This window comes from Phaenicophaeus curvirostris, chromosome 10 (assembly GCF_032191515.1).
Source record: "Phaenicophaeus curvirostris isolate KB17595 chromosome 10, BPBGC_Pcur_1.0, whole genome shotgun sequence".
Taxonomy (NCBI): domain Eukaryota; kingdom Metazoa; phylum Chordata; class Aves; order Cuculiformes; family Cuculidae; genus Phaenicophaeus; species Phaenicophaeus curvirostris.
The window spans coordinates 12,888,593-12,906,611 of record NC_091401.1 but is presented as its reverse complement, the minus strand read 5'-3'; the positions used below and the strand labels follow the sequence as shown (position 1 = coordinate 12,906,611).

Genomic DNA, 18,019 nt, shown 5'->3' with positions numbered 1-18,019 from the left:
CCTGTAGCCTCCTTCAGGCACAGGAAGCTGCTCTAAGGTCTCCTTGGAGCCTTCTCTTCTCCAAGCTGAACAATCCCAACACTCTTAGCCTGTCCTCACAGCAGAGATGCTCCAGCCCTTGGATCACCTTTGTGGCCTCCTCTGAACCTGTTCCAACAGTTCCATCTCCTTATGGTGGGGTCTGAGGAGAGTGGAGTAGAGGGGCAGAATCCCCTCCCTTGCCCTGCTGACTGTGCTTCTCTTAATACAGCCCAGGATACGGTTGGCTTTCAGGGCTGTGAGTGCACGCTGCCAGCTCGTTTCTTTTAGCAAGCAATGCTACTTTCCTGGGACAGAGCTGCTTGTGGAGCACTTAGCGACCAACGCATGGGCAAGTAGTATGAAAAAAGGACAAGTGATTCCTGAAAGCCTCACAACACACACCACTGCAGCGCAAGCCCCTCGTCCCTGCCTAAGGTAGTCTTCACACTCAAAGGACAATAAATTCACAGGAGAATTGGGACACCCAAAGAGTCAGAAAGTCTTGCGTAGACAAATATATTTAGGGCACGCAAATGCGCCTGTACTCTGCTGAAATGCAAATCTGCCTCATTGTCGCCCTAATCCCCGTGCCTGACACACTAATAAACAGGAGGGGTTAATACTTACCATCTGCGCTACAGATTGCTTCCCACACTGCGAGCTTGCTTGGTTACAGTGGTGTAAGCATCATGGAGAGAGATATCCTGCAAATGACAAGCTGGCTAATCCCTCAGGAGGCTTTAAAATGTGAGTTGCGATTTTCTCACTCTCTGTGGGCACTGGAGTCAGTCGTGCCACGTATGGCAATAGCTATATTCTCATTTCACGTCTGTCATGCAGAGGTAATTAAAATCTACACTTCCATCTAAGGGGAACCGTAGTGTTCCCAGATGGGTAACTGTGGTGCATGTTTCATACTGGATTAACACATGCACCAAAAAGCCTTGCCTGTTGCCCTCCCACCTGTTACAGTTACTGACAGGGTTGAAAGCCGTCGTGGGTCCAGCAGTAGGAGTCTGTGCAGACACGCAGCTCGTGAGACTCAGCTTACCTCATCCTTTTCATTGCACATCTCTCTTCTCAATGAGCCGGTCATTGTAATGACCTACTCCAGCATCACCCAGATGTCTACCCTTGCATGGCCTCCTCCTGGGATCAGAGCCAGTCTGGCTCTCACAATGGAAACAAGCCACAAAGTACTTACTGTTAGCCTACCAGTGGTTGTAATACTGCAGAGGACTAGACAGCTTCATTAGCAAGCCAGTAAAGAGCCTGCTCAAGAGCACTGAGCTGGCCACCTACTCAGTGACAAAGGATGTTGTATTGGGGATCACCATGCTGGATGGAGCTTCCATTTCCCAGTTAGCAGCAGCACAATGCACCAGGCTGTAAGGTAACTGTGGTCAGAAAGGCACCTAGACGAAAAGCCTGACCTGTGAGAGGGTCAGGGGCAAGACTGGAAGAAAAATAAGAGCTGTGTGGGCCCTGTTGTGTAGCTGGAGCTCAGAAAGCCACTGGTGGGGCTACGCGAGTGCAAGGACAACACTAACTTCTGCAGACAAATCCACCATGCTCAGCTGGACAAAGGCTTTGATATTTTTCAGCTCCTCATGCAAAAGACCACTGGCATATGCTCTTAAATGCATTTCCCCAATTTGGTTTGGAGCTTCAAAAACCACTTGGCTTACATCAACCATGAAAAAATTTAATTCCACCCCCTCCCCTTTCTGAATTTAGAATGATAAAGCATCAACAGTTATGTCTGGAGTAGGGAAGCAGATATTACACACATCTTGCTTACAAAACAGCTCTGGTTTTCATGAGACAAGTTTATTTTCCTCCTCTCGCCACTGATGAGCACATGACAACCGTACAGAAAAAAAAGCTCAGCTCCTTAGTTCTGCTCACATTCACTCAACATTTGCTCTAATCAATTATCTTATTTCATGCAATAAGGAAAGAATGAGATTCCTGTTATGCAGCCATAATCAGTTACAGTATGAAGCTGTGTCTGTGGAACATTTCTGATTTTGAAAACCATTTACGTGCTCTGCCATTACATTTCTCTTGTAAAACACTGGGCTTTTACCCAACTTGTTTCTTTCCCCACTGCCCTTTAAAAACATTGAGGGCACAGTCTAGTCTGAGATGCCACATTCTTACCCTGCAGAAGTTTAGCCAAATCACACTGTAAAGAACATATTTACCCAGGGAGCCAGGCTGTTTTTCTAGTTTATTGGGATATAAAAGCATAAGCGGATGTCCCCCACAGAGAGACAAGAGCAGAGGGTGCTGCATGTGACACTGGACGGCTGGAGGAGGACAAAAGTCCCGTCTTCACACAAAGGGTTCAATATTGATCTCTAGTGCAGAGCACGGCATGGTGAGCTCAAACTTGGTGATAACATCGGGGTGTAGGACGCCAAGTTTCCCAACAATTTGACCTTTGGCAAAGATCTCAGCACAGCGACCAGGAAAGAAAGCAGAGCCTGTAAAGAAAGTGAGAGAAAAATCAATACTTCTCTGGGCCAGAGGAGTCAATAAGCACTTAACAAGGAGAACAAAGCTCTCAGTATTAAACCCTTCTCTGTGCTGAGATGCTAAGAATGGGCTCTCACTTTCTTGCATTAACAGTTGTCATGATTGATAGGGAACAAGGACACACTTTGAGTTAAAAATAAAACATGAAGCCTAAAGCATGGGCATTTTTCACACTCCAGTTGTTTTGACTCAGTTACTCCTGTAACAGAAATTAGCACAGATAGTCAAGTTGGAGAGATACTGAAATGAAGAACTTGCGCAGGCTTTAGGCTATTTAACACCTGAATGTTTCCTACTTTTCTCTGCTTAAGGAAATAAAGCATCTAAGGGCTAAGTAGGCGTGTCACATTTGATTACATGTCACATAATCAGAAACAACCTACATTCCTCACCTGCAGAAGAGCTTTTAAGCAGTTTCATATACCCTGTAAAACTGTGGAACAAGGAACAACCCAAAGGAAGTTATCTGTGCCTGACAGCTACACCAGCAATGTGTTCAAGCTTGTCTACACCAGCTCTGCTTGCATTCTTTTTGGTCTCTGTCCCGAGGTGAGTGGCGTTTTGACCTGATAACCCTTTAAAAGACAAACCCACACCAAACTAGCAAGTTTCTCTTCCTGAAGCCACCTATTTCATAACAAGTATGTGGAAGCAGGGAACTGTGTGCAGGACCTCCAGCAAGTACTGCTGCAGATGATGCTGTGAACTCAAAGGAGGAACAGGGAGAGGATGAAACAAGGCCACTGAATTCTACACACCCTCCTGTAGAAAGCTGTCTCTGTCATGTTTTTAGTGCTGCCCCTGCAGAGAAGGAAAGGCTCTTTATAGGATTTCCACTCAGAAGTTAAACAAGGACAGCACCAGGGACCAGTTAGCTCCCCTGCTCTTAACCCTTGCTGGGCACCTTTTTCTCAATAAGCTAAAATCCAATGAAGTATCTTCTACAAGGAGAGCTGGTTATTGGGGTATGCAAGAGGATGCACCAGTGAGGATGAGAAACATCCTTGCTTTACTTGCTTCTGAACTGGCATGAAGACAACTGAGGAGCTGCTTGTGCATTGGTGAGGCTGAACTTTGAATACTGTCTTTAGTTTTGAGCCCTTCACTCCTAGAAGGACACTGAGGGGCTGGAGCACATCCAGAGAAGGGCAATGAGGCTGGTGAAGGGTCTGACGCACAAGTCTTACGAGGAGAGGCTGAGGGAGCTGGCATTGTTCAATTTGGAGAAGGCTGAAGTGAGACCTTATTGCTGTCTACAACTGGCTGAAAGGAGATTATGGCGAGGTGGGTGTTGGTCTCTTCTCCCAAGTGACAGGTGATAGGACAAGAGGAAATGGCCTCAAGCTGTGCCAGGGCAGGTTCAGACTGGATATCAGGAAAAATTTCTTCACCGAAAATATTGTCAGGCATGGATGCCCAGGGAGGTGGTTGAGTCCCCATCCCCGGAGGGATTTAAAAGATAGGTACATGAGGCACTCAGGGATCTGGTTTGGTAGTGGACAGGTACAGTTGGACTTCCTGATCTCAAAGGTCTTTTCTAACCAAGCAATTCTATGATTCCAGTCCTGCTTCCTGCCTGCTACCATGTGACACTCAGCCCTTCAACATCCTCTGCATCCTGCAAAAGAACTGCAAGAATTTCCTTACGGCAACCTACCCTCTGGTTGCTCCAAATACTATTTAAGGTTCTGGAATCAGAGATATATTCTCCACTAGCTCCCCAATAGAAATAGTTCATTTAAGAAGTGTCTCCTGCGAGGCTTATAGTCATGACTCACAGCTACAAGAATAAGAACAGCAACTAGGTGTCTTTGCTGTCCAGTGTGCTGCAAGTGCAAAATAACTTAAATGCATACTTCAAGTTTAGCTGCCTTGTGAAATCTGATGGCTGTAGTAAATGAACACAGTAACATTACCTAAAGGCTGTTTTCAAAAATGTTCTGAACCAGTATCTTTCAGATCATCCATTTCCAGGCTTAGCTATGAGCCCAAACCAGCTATTTCCCCTGGCCGTCCCCAAGTGAAATCACCCAGCCCTGGCTGTTAGCCACCCCTGAATCCAGCCACACAGACACTTGCCACTGCCAAGCTGCACTGTGCAAAACAACTGTTAAAATAAAACTTGACGAAGCACATCTAGAAAAGAAACAAATGCGACACATACAAATCACACTGCAGACTGTGGGTGAAAATGTAACCTAAAAATAAAGCATCCTTGTAGTTTGTGGTAAAGGCTTTCCTATTTGTGAATAAAGCTGGTATTGTCCCACAGACATGAGCAGCACAGTCACCTTCTTTTAGAAACTTGACTGTAAGCTTAAACTGGCACAAGAGCAAGAACTAAGCATAAATTAACAATGTTGGCATGGTACCCCACTATAAATTATAGGCAAAAAGGATCTTTGACAGTATGATTAGTTAAAAACCCATGAGCCTGACTTGTCTGTTCTTCTGAGCTGCCTTGTGCCGGACCCTTGGGAACGTCGCTTTATCTTCTTGCACACCTCGTCCCAGTTGATCATGAGATTAGACTGTTTTAAAACCTGTTGTAGGCATCTGGATAGGGTCTAAAATAACAATGCACTGAGTCAATCCACTGCAAAATCAGGTAGTGTTGCTGCTAAGGGGTATACATGGTTTGCTTCATTAGTGCCTCACCCTCCAATAGAATCATAGAATGGTTTGGAGTGGAGGGGACCTTAAAGAACATCTAGTTCCAACCCTGCTGCCACAGGCAGGGCATCTTCCACTGGGTCCCTGCTTTAAGCCCCATCCAACCTGGCCTTCAACACCTCCAGGAAGAGGGAAGCCACGGCTTCTCTGGGCAACCTATGCCAGTGCCTCACCAATTCAATAATAGCAGTCAGCAAGCTAATCTCAAGTGGCAGGTTTCTACTGGAGGCCAGTTCAGGTGCTGAGTGTATGGAAGGCGTGTCTTCAGGAGTGCTGGCTGCTCACCCCTCCTAGCAAGGGGCAGTCCTGGGCAGCCAGGAGTATTAAAGAGCTTATGTACATCGCATATGCCTCAGCTGGACTTCGTAACAGCAAGCCTGCTGGAGTAATTAGTGTTAGCAGCAGCTGCTTTGTTGGAAGAGGAGCACTACAGGGACCAAAGTCAAAGCCGTTCCTTAGCCAAATCTTTATAGCAATTCCCTTGCATTTAATGCATGAAAAAATACAGACCTCTGATAAAGAAATTTTGAAAACTGTAGGCAATTCATAACATTATATTTGAAACTATGAAATGACTTAATGGTTACACCATGAAGTGATGTGTTACTTTAGCTAGAATATGAACACTGATAACACTTACTCCTTCTTACAGTGAGCTTACAGCACAGCTTCATCACGCAAGTCAACTAAATCAGTGAATCACCACTGCCAAAAGGGAGCTGGTGGCCTTCTGCCTGGAGTGGGGAGAAGAGTGGGACAAGCTGCTGATGCAGCTGAAGGCTTAGCATGAAACCATCCACACTGTGTGGCTCAGAATGTACTGCTCCAGGCTTTGTTATGTGTTCAATCACATTTTCCATCTTACATGCAGCTACTGATGCTGGACTGTGATGTTATCTATTTTAATTTGTGCATCCTTGCAGTGAAGAGGTAAATATTTAATTAATACCAAGGGGAAACATTTAACTCTCGAAGTGTAGGAAGCAGGACCTCCAAATCACTTCTCCGTTCCTAGTTAAGCTAACCCTGAAATGCTGGTTCCTTCACAGCACGCTCACCAGTGTGCCCAGTGCTTTGCAGGCATGGCACTTGCGGGATATTGTTCTGTGACTGGAAGAGACAGGACAATAAGCAAATCAAACCCAAAGAACCTGTTAAAAGCTTCAGGGTCCCCATCTCTCCAGCTACTAACTGGCTCTGGCAGCAAATGTGAGCTGAGGAACAAGTTTACAGAAAGTTTATGAACTCTAGTTAATAACAAAACTATTATTATGATTAACTGGCTGCACTACAGAATGCTTCAAAGTACATTCCTGCCTGCCAAAAGGACCTCCAGACTACATCCCACAGATAACGGATCTAAGGTCTTCCTCATCTTGGTGACTCCCTTTGACCACACACACCGAAAGGGAAGGAGGCTGGCTTCTGGGTGGTGTTGGTCCATGTGTCTCTGCCAAGAGCACCAGGGTTTGCAGCAAATGGAAATTTCAGATCAAGAAATTCAGACACTGAAAGGGAAGCACGCAAAGACAAAACTCAGAAGAAACGTGAAAAAACTAAGCAGAAAGGGGGGAAAAGAGAACAAGCATTTTGCTGCCGGGGGAAGTGCTTTGACTCAGGGACCAACCACAACTAGAAAAGGTAGAAAAGGTAGACCTGAGCTGCAGGAACCTCCTTAGGCTGAGATCAAGCCATGGGCTGCAGGAGGACTTGAGCAACCCAGTGCACAGGCCTGCTAAGCAGAGGAATTGTCAAAATAACCAGGAAACAAAGGTAAGGGTTTGTTTTTTTTTTTTTTTCTTCCCGATTCATGTGTTTTGTGTATTTATAAAGTAAACGGCAAGGTTGTAGATTTGTTGCAAAGCTTGTGTTGTAGACTGGACTGGCCTATCAGTCAGCTCTTGAAGGAAATTGTGACATTTCAGAGTGAGGGTCAAGGCCATATGAAAGACACGTGCTTAGGCTACTTGAATGTATGGGGAGTTGGCAAAAAATGCATACATTATTATCTTATTTGAATAATTAACTTCATCAGCAGAAGCCTTGTGCTCTTAAGCTTTAATAAAGTTTTGATGCCAAAAGGAGTCCAAAGGGCACTTTCCCCATCAAAGCTGGCAGCTGCAATCTGCAGCTTTTGAGCAGGTGTTCAGTGTTGACAGCAGAGTTTGTGCTATCTGTGTATGGAATGCTGTCAGGAATGGCATGGTCATGAAGAGCATGGTCTACTGAAGAAAGCTTTCCCAGGCCAGTTGGGTACCAATGCACACCTGGAGGCACCGTTACCAGCAGGGGTGCTGGGAAGGGACTGCGCTTGTTCCTGGTGCACTTATATTGAAAGGCTGTTCTTGTAGGTTTGGTTGGTTGAACCATCAAGCACGTTGAGGGTCAAAATTAGTTTAAAAATTGTAGTTTACTATACTGTCCCTTTTCAGGACAACAGCTTTATCACTCTTGATGTAGTTAATCCTTTCTGCTCTGCACACAAATAGTACTTCATAAACCTCACTTTCAAATCTAGTCAGAGATCGTGTTGCCCTTGCTAATACAGACCACTGCCAGAGGAAGACCTTAGGTCTAGCAATAGAAATTCACTTCTTAATATGTCAACATTGTAACTAGTAGTTAGGAGAATGGGTGGGGTGAAATCCAATATGCCTTCCTAAAGAAGAGATACCAAAGCCAACAATGTCTTGTGCTGACATACTACATGCAAGTGAAAGACAAAAGTGAAAGACAAAAGCCACAAGCCACTTCTTGTGGCTGCAAGTAAGAATTTAATTTCCAGTGTTCAGTGATGTAGAAATAATACCTTTAATTAAAGCTTCTGTAGCATGTCCTCAAAATCTGTAATTGCTTCTCTGTATTCAAGCAACAGGGCCACTTGGATTGCTTTGGGGTAATTCTTTGGCCAATAATCCAATAGAGCATGTAGTCTTTAGCACATTTTCTGGCTAATTGACCCTCAAAGAGCTCGGAGTTCCCGGCACTCTTTGTTGTCAAACACCTTGCACAGTTTCTCTTCTCTCGCTTACTCTCCCTCCTTTTCAAAAAGAAATAGATTAAAGCAGTATTATAGGCCTCGAGTTGCACCAAGCCTTCAAGCTCACTCATTCGTTCCTATAATTTGAAGGAACATTGGAAGCTGAAGCCTAAGGAGGTAATAGAGCAGAGCTCATCTGGCCTCTGAAGTCTTTCATCTTAATTCTCCACCCCCTTGGTCACTGCAGCTGCCCTTTCACTGACTTACTTGGTGAAGTATTTTACCTGTGCTACATTGGATGGTATTCAGTTTTTTGAGGGTGGATGTTGTTTTTGTCTTCAGGATCAGGTTCTTCACATTTTCAGCTAATGTCATCTTTTGGTAGACGGGCTCCAATGCAAACTCACAGGACACTGTCTCATTACTAAGTGTTTTAAAAGGCAACGACCTTTTCTTTCCATGTACACAGTGCAGTCCTGCTTTCGGAAGTAAAGCAACAGCAACCTCAAAATCATATCCTGTCATGATTTACCTTCAGCTAATTTTTACAATCATAGACATCTCAAACCTTGCATGAGTTCTGGAACAATACCGAGAGAACAACTGCTCTTGCCTGTTGTCAGCAGCTCTTCCCCCATATAATCCCATGCCCAGAAAAAACATACTTTAGGATCAGTGGGTATTTATTAACTGCAGTTTCATGGTTAGTAACTCCTGGCTAAAGCCATGCCAGAACAACCTCCACTCCCCAGGTTACACTGAGCTGTAATGACACATCAGGACATTGAAATCAAATTTAAGACAAGTGCTTTAGATCGATTCCCTGCCCCCACCCAAGAAAATAATTAACACTTGAAAAGATGGCAGAAGTATCTGTACGATAGGCAGGAATACGTCCTCTGCTTAAAGGACATCCTTCATTCTGATTTCTTCCTATGTTTTTCCACAAGCCTCCATAGACAGGGCATGGCAGAAGAGGGTAAAGGCATCATCAATTATTTACCTGAACTAGTACACTGGATATCCAAAAATAGAGCTGAATATTAGAGTCCTTGTGCAGACAGTGAGACTAGGGAATATGGAGAAGCATCCACAAATTTGGAGCAGTCAGACAGTGAATCATCTCCTCGTGTTACAACTAAGTCAATGGCTGCATTTTCATTAACTTGCATCTCAGGGAGGGTGCGAGGAAAACTAATTCTTCTATCTCATAAGAACTCCCATATACAACTCTCAGACTGAATATATTCTATTCTATTCTACTCTGTATTTAAGACTCTTTGTGGATCAATCTTGTTGTTTTACAAATACAAACTTACAATACACTGCAAGCAGAAATAACCACAATGCTCTCTGGGTGCAGAGCCAACTGCTGTTCACCCTCTTACAGCGTGTAACAGCGATAAACTGGGGCTGGTGTAGCTAGCAATCTCTTTCCCTTCATTAGCGTTGAGAGCAGGGACTAACACAGACTTTTAGGCTAGATTCGTTTTTCATTCTTGCTGTAGAGCACCTCAGGAGCTTTAACAGAGCATGTCTGATGTTGCCGGGTGTTGTGAAGTGGTTCAAAAATGTAACAGGTTTAGAGCTCCTCTTTATTCACTGTGTTATTCTCAAAATAGAGCAGTGTCAGGCACTTCAGATTATTTGGGTAAAATCACCGTGTTCCTGCCTTTCTTCATGGAAGGTAATATTTGGGTGGACGCTGAGGCTAAGGAAAGCAGGCATTTGGGTCATAGATGAGGGTTACACGATTTCACGTATCCACTGCCAGGTACCAGAGTAGCCACTTAAATAATGCATAGAGTAAAAATTATGTGGAGTAAGAAACCTAGAAAGAAATATATCAAACTAGGTGTATATTTCTAGAAATCAGTGTTTGTGTATAAAGCACAATAAATTTGTATTTGTGTGGCAGCTGTGAGAAACAGCAATTCTACACTGGAGTTCAGCTGCCCTGTAGGGTCACCATTACAGAACTAATCATTGCTTTTAGGCCAGTTTTATCTGATTTATCCAGATTTATCTGAAATGTTATATGTTGTCCAGTCTAAAAGCCACAAGTTGATATCATATCACAGCTGTTTATAAAGCTAGAGAATTCCTGATTCCAAATAAAACTCTATTTTTTTCAAGATGTCTTGCTATTTCACTGGAGTTAGAGAACACAAAGCTTTGAATACGAAAAAACGTAATTCATTTCTGTTTGACAACTGGTTTATCCCTCTAAATACCTAAAGGAATAGTTTAACCTTGAAAACATCGGAATCTGTCAGAAATTAGGAAACAATAAACCATGTTCTTTATGGCAGGGGGTATAAGGCATTCTGTGTCTGCACAGTAAGGCAACAGATTTTAGCTTTTAGGCTCTGCTTTCAAACGAGCATTTAAGAATAACACGAACCAGTACTAAGTCAGTTTGCAACCCTACTTTAGCGTGTCATACTCGGTTTGCATGTTGTTTATTCCGTTCGTGTCCTAGATGAAGCCGTTCTGCCCTCTCAATGACTTGATATTACTTGCTGAGATAAATAACAGCCACTTGACGTGATGCTTTCATTGCTACCATGTTTCATGCCTTTCAGAAAACAACTTGACAAACTAGCATGGAATAATTTGTAATTAAATGATGAATTTCGGGAGTCACTGGACCTATTAATCACTTAGTTTTAGCAACTAAGATTTCTGTTGCAAACCAAAGCCTGTGGCTGAAGTGTGTAGCTGCACTGCTAGGGCAGAAATGCTTGAGTGGGCTGAGTGAGAGCCAGCTCAAGGCCAGAAGTAATACTGGGTCTGGCACAAGTTGCTAAAAGAAGTCATGGAAGCCCCATCCCTGGAGGTGTTCAGGGCCAGGTTGGATGGGGTCTTGAGCAACCTGTTCCACTGGAAGGGGCTCCTGCCCATGGCAGCGGGGTTGGTCCCTTCCAGCCCAAACCATTCCATGATTCTATGAAATTTGGCTCTTCTGCTTCTGGACCCAAGCAAGAAGGGGCTGTGCCCAGCACGAGTGGAGTCCACACTAGCTCAGCATTTCTTTGCTTATCTACTGTTTTCTGATGCAGACACTATAAGCAAAGGCAACATCCATTCCTCCACCACGGGCAAAAGAAATACTCATTTAGGATCGCACATTCACATTGCTCTAAAAGTTTGAGCAAAAAATCTTGCAAATCCATGTTAAAAATTAAATTGCCTGCAAATGTTAGAAAATGTATGCAAGATTAAATCTGAAACACTACCTCCATATCACAGGTCAAAAGCCCAAGCAGATCAGAGAACTGCTTAACTGTGCACTATGCATACATCAAGATAACAATTGCTAGCATCGATATTAATACTGTAGTGGAAATAAAAGCATACAGTGGCTTAGTTGGCCTCTAGCCATAGAAGACTGTGCAAATAGAATGGAAGGATGAAGTTGGCACTTCTCCAGAGAAGCCAGTGCAACCAGACCTGCATTCTGACCCTCACTGCTTAATCACAGAGAAGGAGATGTGCAACTCGCTGCTATTTCTGCTGCTGGCTCAGATGAACAATTTCTTTCCTAGAGAAGGCTTCACAACATTGGAAATCTAGTTTATGATTACGAAATAATTTTATATTTCAAAATGTAAGGAGACAGGAGGAAAAAAAAAGGAAATTGCCTAACTCTGTGTTATATAATGTACATTCTGCCAGACATTTCAACTCTTGATGCAAGCAAGATTTTTATCTGTTAGCTTTGTTATGATGTAGGATTAAAAAAGTGTTGCTTTTGGGAGGAAAAAGGAATTAAACTCCAAAGAGGCCTCCCCAGCAAAGGAACAGCAGAAGAGCAGAGACTTAATGTCAGGGAGAAGAAATGAGCTCAGGAAGAGAAGTGCCAGTGATTTAGATGGGTCTGGGAGCTGACAGAAACTGGTAGGAAATGAAAAATCTGTCAGGAGGAATGCATCTGAAGCAAATTAGGAAAGATCAACTACTGGCAGCAATAAAGACAGCATTATAGTGATTTTTAAGGATATTGGAAACAAATTGTAGGTAGAGTACTTTCATCTACTAACAAGACCGGTTGAACTTTTTATGTGAGACATAAATGCATAAGTATTTAACAAGTATTTCTCTTCATCTGGAGAAAAAGGAATTCTTGAATACAACATGGTGTCTTCCAGCCCACTGAATAAAATGAAGAATGTGTTTAGTTACATCAGCCAAGACTAGGGTGTTTCTGAGATGCTGGGAGTCTTAGGCACCGTAATTACGGTGCAATTCTCAAAGCAGATCTCCTGCTGCTGTTGCTTTACAGTAGCAATACTGGGAAATTGCTGCTACTAGAGAAAAGTTAATGTTGTGCCATTGCTCCAAGGTGGATGATCTAGACTGATCCTGGGTGAGGGAAAAAAAGAAACATTTGAGAATTGCCAAATGTACAATTCTGATGACTCTGCATACAGTCAGCTACTAGCTGACAGGTTTTTATTGTCAAACAAATCCAACTACCTACCAAACGAGTAATTTGAAATGCTATAAATGTAACTACAAGGATGCAATAGCACCTATAAAGTTATATATTTTTGAATGCAAATTAATGCATTAAAAATTGACTGATGTCTTCCAGGATGTCACAAATTATATTTGGAGGCTTCATAGTAAAGTTAACACATTTCCTTTCGCTATCAATGACTAAATGGACAATTATTGACATTCATGAACAATGCAATGGCTGCCAAGACGGGCAACTGTAAGGCCCGGATTGCCATTAAGAGCAATCAAGCTACAATTCCTTAAAACAAAGCAGGTATTAATAATGCCAAGTTCAACATAGGTACCTTCCACCTGTATATACTGTGGTTTCCCAGTTTAAACTGATTCCCAGAGATAGATGCCAGGCTTCAATTCTATACATGGAAATCAGAATTAGTTCCAGACTTCCCTCCTCTTACTGCTGAATCAAGGTTCACAGTCTAAACCTTCTTTTAAAGATGTTTGTTGTTATTATAATTATATATAATTATAATTATTATTATACAGGCAAATATTTATCAATGTTCTTAGCTATGGCAGTAACTATTACACCTGTAATTTCACAGCTAAACCTTACTAAATGAGAAGCTGTTGCTATGATTTGCTGTGGAATTAAAATTTTCTAGACTTTACCACACCTTTCATTTAATTAACTAACGGCAGTAAAAGAAGGGAGTGGGATTTCTCTTTCTTTTTTTTTTTTGACAGACAAGTGTCAGTTACTGAAGGAAGCCAGGATTAGGATGCATTTATAAAGCACATGTGTATGTTGAACACCAATGGGCTGATGTCCCAGCTTTACCAAGCATAAACATTTACTTAAAAATAAAATGAAAACAAGCCCAAGAGTTTGCCGAAATTCATAAAAATCAATAATATACAAAAAAGCAGCTCACGTCCCAAGCTCCCACTGTACAGGGATTGTTTTTACAGGAAGGAATGAGATTTCATCAGATTTGCTGTGGGGCAGACAGTGAAGCACTATCGATTTACCATCAAAGTCTTCTCTGAACCTGTCAAATTGCTTCATTTCATAAAATATGGACATTATTTCCTCTTTTCTTACAGTTTGTACCCAATTACCTCCCATTTGTAAAGCACAGAGACTGTCAAAGTACTGCAAATCTGGGGTTTCCCCCCTTACATAAGGGACAGGCACTCTAAATCTTATAACACGAGCAAGGATAATTACACCTTACCTTTCACACCACTCCTTTGAAGACTGCAATGAGGAATTCACTGTCAGTATTTACCAAGCCCTTGTTTATTCTCTTTAGGCTAAGTAAGACTTTACTATGGACCCAAATCCCCTGACTAACATCACCTCCTGTGATCGTGGTGCTGATGTCTGGATGAAAATCACCATCTCAGATGGACATCCAGAAGCACAAGGTAATCAAAATGTTGCAGAAAGCATACTCATTCTTGCAGAGATTAAAACTGGCGATTAAGAATACCTTCCAACATAATTATCAAAACGCCTCTCATTCTCAATTCAAGGGAAATGGAACAAACAAAAATGTAGTAAAAAATAAATTATTTCATTAAATTACCTGACAGCATATGGCCAAATTTATTGGATCTTTCTACCCATATTTTTATTGTTTAAGAAGTTTGGTTCTTGTTTATCTCCTTATCATACACATCTCTACTGATTTTCAAATTTTATTAATGGTATGGAACTGGCTAAAATTTCAAGAGCTTTATGCCAAAATTTGTATTATGCAGCACATACAAATTTGAGGGTTAATATAAAAACTGTACTCTTTTCAATCTATGTTTGATAAGGGATGCCCCAGCTACTAAACATGCAAAGGAAAAACAAAAATGCTTTCCTAGACCAGTAATTGTAGCATTCACTATGGCATCAAAAAGTCCATTCTATGCATTTTAAAACAATGGGTAGCATTTCTGGGTTCTGTCTTTCAAATTTTAATTTTGTATATTTAGTGGAAATAAGGAAAAAAAATGGTTCCATCAATATCTTTAAGGAGCTGAAAAGCATTTAGTGACAAATGTGTGCTGAAATCCTTCAATCAGCCACTCAAACCCCTCTCTTCCTTAAGGCTGCTCTAAACAGCTCTTCTTCATTTACTACCTAGCTCGGATTACAACAAAGCATAGTGCAAAGGCCAGGGGAACATCAGAATTTCACCCATATTTTCTAGCATCTGTACTTTTTTCACAGGTGTTGCTATAAAGGCAAAAAGGCTCTGACCTTAAGGTCAAACCACAGGGCACTTAGGTGTTGGTAGAACAGAAGGCACTTAAATAACCATGATTTGCACATATGGACCAAACAGAACTGGAGTACAGGCATTTCATTTTCCAAAGTGAATTTGGAAGAGAGGCAAATGTGCCCAATGCATCTTTATCCAATCTCTCTTGCACAACTAAAACAACATTTCCCTCCCGTATTGTTTCCAATAATCACTAGATCTATTTTAATGAGTTGTACAACCAATGAAAACAACTGGACTAAATCCCCACCTTTACATTGTGTGGCTTACTAGTCTCATGTTTTGTTTAAGATCACGTATAGGAAAAGTATCTCTAGGATCTTTCCAAATAGGAGTCCTAGGAGAAACACATTTCTCACTGTACAAATTTTAATTTGGCACAGGCAATAAAAAATGGTGCTCCATAAAGAGAGATCTAAAAATTCATGCCATGTTTAATGTCCTGATTTAAAACCTCTGAAGTAACTTGCATATTTTTCTGAATTATTTCAGTATCCTGCAGTCTCTTCAGACGTTACAGGAGATCTCTTTTTCCACTCAGCAACTGATTTTACTCCATCAGTTGACATTTTCTCTCTCGCACAGCTTAACTGACAGATTGTGAAGCAGGTTAAAAAATACCCAAAACAATAAAAAAAACCCACCCCAAACAGAAACGCAAAACTACTTTGACTTCCATCCACCTCTGGAGTGAAGGTTTTTCAAGTAAGTTGGTACAGTGACACTACATTCACTATGGCACTGGAGTATCAGCCATCTGCATTGTTACCAAGGTCCAGTTCCAGTGTCAGAACTGCAAGGAATCTACATGCCAGCCCAGGAGTTTCTGAATCACTGGTGAAACAGAAGTAGTAGGCACTTTTTGTCTACAGCCAAAAGGCACAAACTGCTTGTAATATATTGCATATGACAAGGCATAACCCAGTCTTTACACTAAATGCATTGAGGAGTGATGTCATGGGAATGCAGAGATCCTGAATGGCCATTCGGAATCTTAAAGCACAGGGAATAGTGAATAGCACTAGTAACTAGAAATAACTTCTTCACTGTTAGAATTATTTTTTGAGTTCCTTTCTTCCAGCTTCTGCGCCATCATTGAAATCCTACAGTACAGAATATAAGTCACTTGCAAATATTTCCAGTACTAAAGCAAACTGTTTGTCTATTAAAAAAAAAGAGCTACAGAAGACTTTTGAAAAGGAGTCCAACAGTTCAGTTTGACTGAACTGGGTACCCAAGTACCCAGCTCCCAGAAGCTCACCCACCCCTTCTCTCCCCCTCCTTCCAAATATTACTTATTGCTTACATTGTTGCTATTACTTTTTCTCTGCTTGGTAGAATTTGAACAAGTACATTTGTTTAAGCGTTCTTCTGGGTAACCTGGGAATCCTATTAACAATATTCTAATAAAACTTTGAAAGTCTGCCTAAATAATACTGAGCAAAAGAGTATTTTGTCCAAAAGCAGGAGGACAAAAATAAAAGGTCAATATATATGACACAAACATGCATCAAAATGCTAGACCACTTAGCATAAGTGTTACGTTTGGCATCTTGGCAGTGCGCTGCAGAACAGGAAGGCATCTAACAGTTTTTCATTAAAATTCTATGAACAGATGAGCTTGGTCAGGCTGTCAGGGACTTTGCCAGGGCCACATGTTCCAGTAAGTGCAGAATGGAAACACATCTTCAAGCTGAGACAATTTGATTCAGTGTCTTATAGCTCTGAACACCAGTGTGTGACGTTTAAGTAGAATCATAGCTGCTATCCTTGCCATCTTGCTTTTCTATACTGTATTTACTACACTGTTGTTTTGGGTGGCAGAATAGAGTGGTTGTTCATGCTTGCTCTCTTGCATCAAACTATGCTCTTGCAATGAAGTAATGGGGTCAGTCTGCTTGCTTTCTTTTACATGCACATACACAGAGATTTTTGCACTTAAGGTTGTTATTTTTAATTCATGTGCAGTTCACTCAGTAAGGAGAAGGAAAGGAGCTGTTACACAAGTACCTGTCTAAGCAGCAGGTTCAGTCTCAAAGACAGCAGGTCTCCGAATAAAGACATAAGGCATCTATCTTCATATGAACATATAAATAAAAGCTACATAAGAACAAAAGCTACAGATACAGCTGTATACTAAAAGATCAGATTTAAGAGGTTGTCTTCCCCAAGCCAAGGAGAATACAGTGGGCATTTGGCATATTAATCTGCTCAGTGAATTCCTACTTACCCTTGTACTGAGCAGAGTAATCTTTACAGTCCACGAAACTCATAGCATACGCTCATTACTATAAGTCTCCCAAAAACCTTGTCAACTCACGATTTATATAAAACTACTCAGAACAGCTTACAGGGAGACGGCAATCCCGTTTTACAACCAGTGAATGCAGTTAACACCTTCTCATTATCGCTTCCTCATACTGCAGTACGATATCACATATAATAACACTAATCCTTAGTGCTTACTGCTCACAGCAACTGAAAATTCACCCTCAGATTGTAGGGGAACATTTGAGCTCCAGAACAACCACTGCTGTATGCTGCAGCTTTGTCGTCCTTACCTTCAGCTGCCTTGATCATGTAGCCATCATCTTCATCTGGTGGTACTTCAAGAAGCTGCATGACCCTGTCCAGCAAACCATGGATAATCTCAAACCCTGGGGTCTTGTTGTAATAAAGTGCACACAAATGCCTGCAGTTTCTTGCACCTACATCTGAAGAAGAAGGAAACAATTACATTATCTGGGAAACTTTGTCATACTTTCAACCTTACCTTTTGCATCAGGTTTCTTCTGCTGTACTGAGGCACTTGTGGCTGAAATGAGAAACGTGTATGTAAAATGGCTTCTCTTACACACCTGCTGTAATATAAACTGAGGGAAGAATGGGATTTCTTTAACCCACGGGATTTTCAGTCAGAAGCGTAAAGAAAGATTTAAAGTACCCTATGCCTTGGGCAGGAAACAGAGCTGTTGCACATGACTATCTTCTACACAGTGACAGGTACCAAGCAGACAGCTCAGTGTTCAAGAAATCTAAAACAGACCAGCAAAAATGGAAA

The 18,019-nt window shown here is 41.8% G+C and overlaps 1 protein-coding gene across 1 annotated transcript in view; it reads right to left on the bottom strand.

Moving 5' to 3' along the window:
* Positions 1–1,830: 1,830 nt before the first annotated feature.
* Positions 1,831–18,019, bottom strand: part of FARSB (phenylalanyl-tRNA synthetase subunit beta) — a 41,190-nt gene continuing 25,001 nt past the window's right edge. Inside the window, exons 16-17 of the mRNA XM_069864576.1 lie at positions 17,520–17,672; positions 1,831–2,510 (exon numbers count right to left, since the gene is read on the bottom strand). Coding sequence (XP_069720677.1) covers positions 2,359–2,510; positions 17,520–17,672 — 305 coding nt within the window. The 3' untranslated portion in view covers positions 1,831–2,358. The remainder of the gene's footprint in view (positions 2,511–17,519; positions 17,673–18,019) is intronic.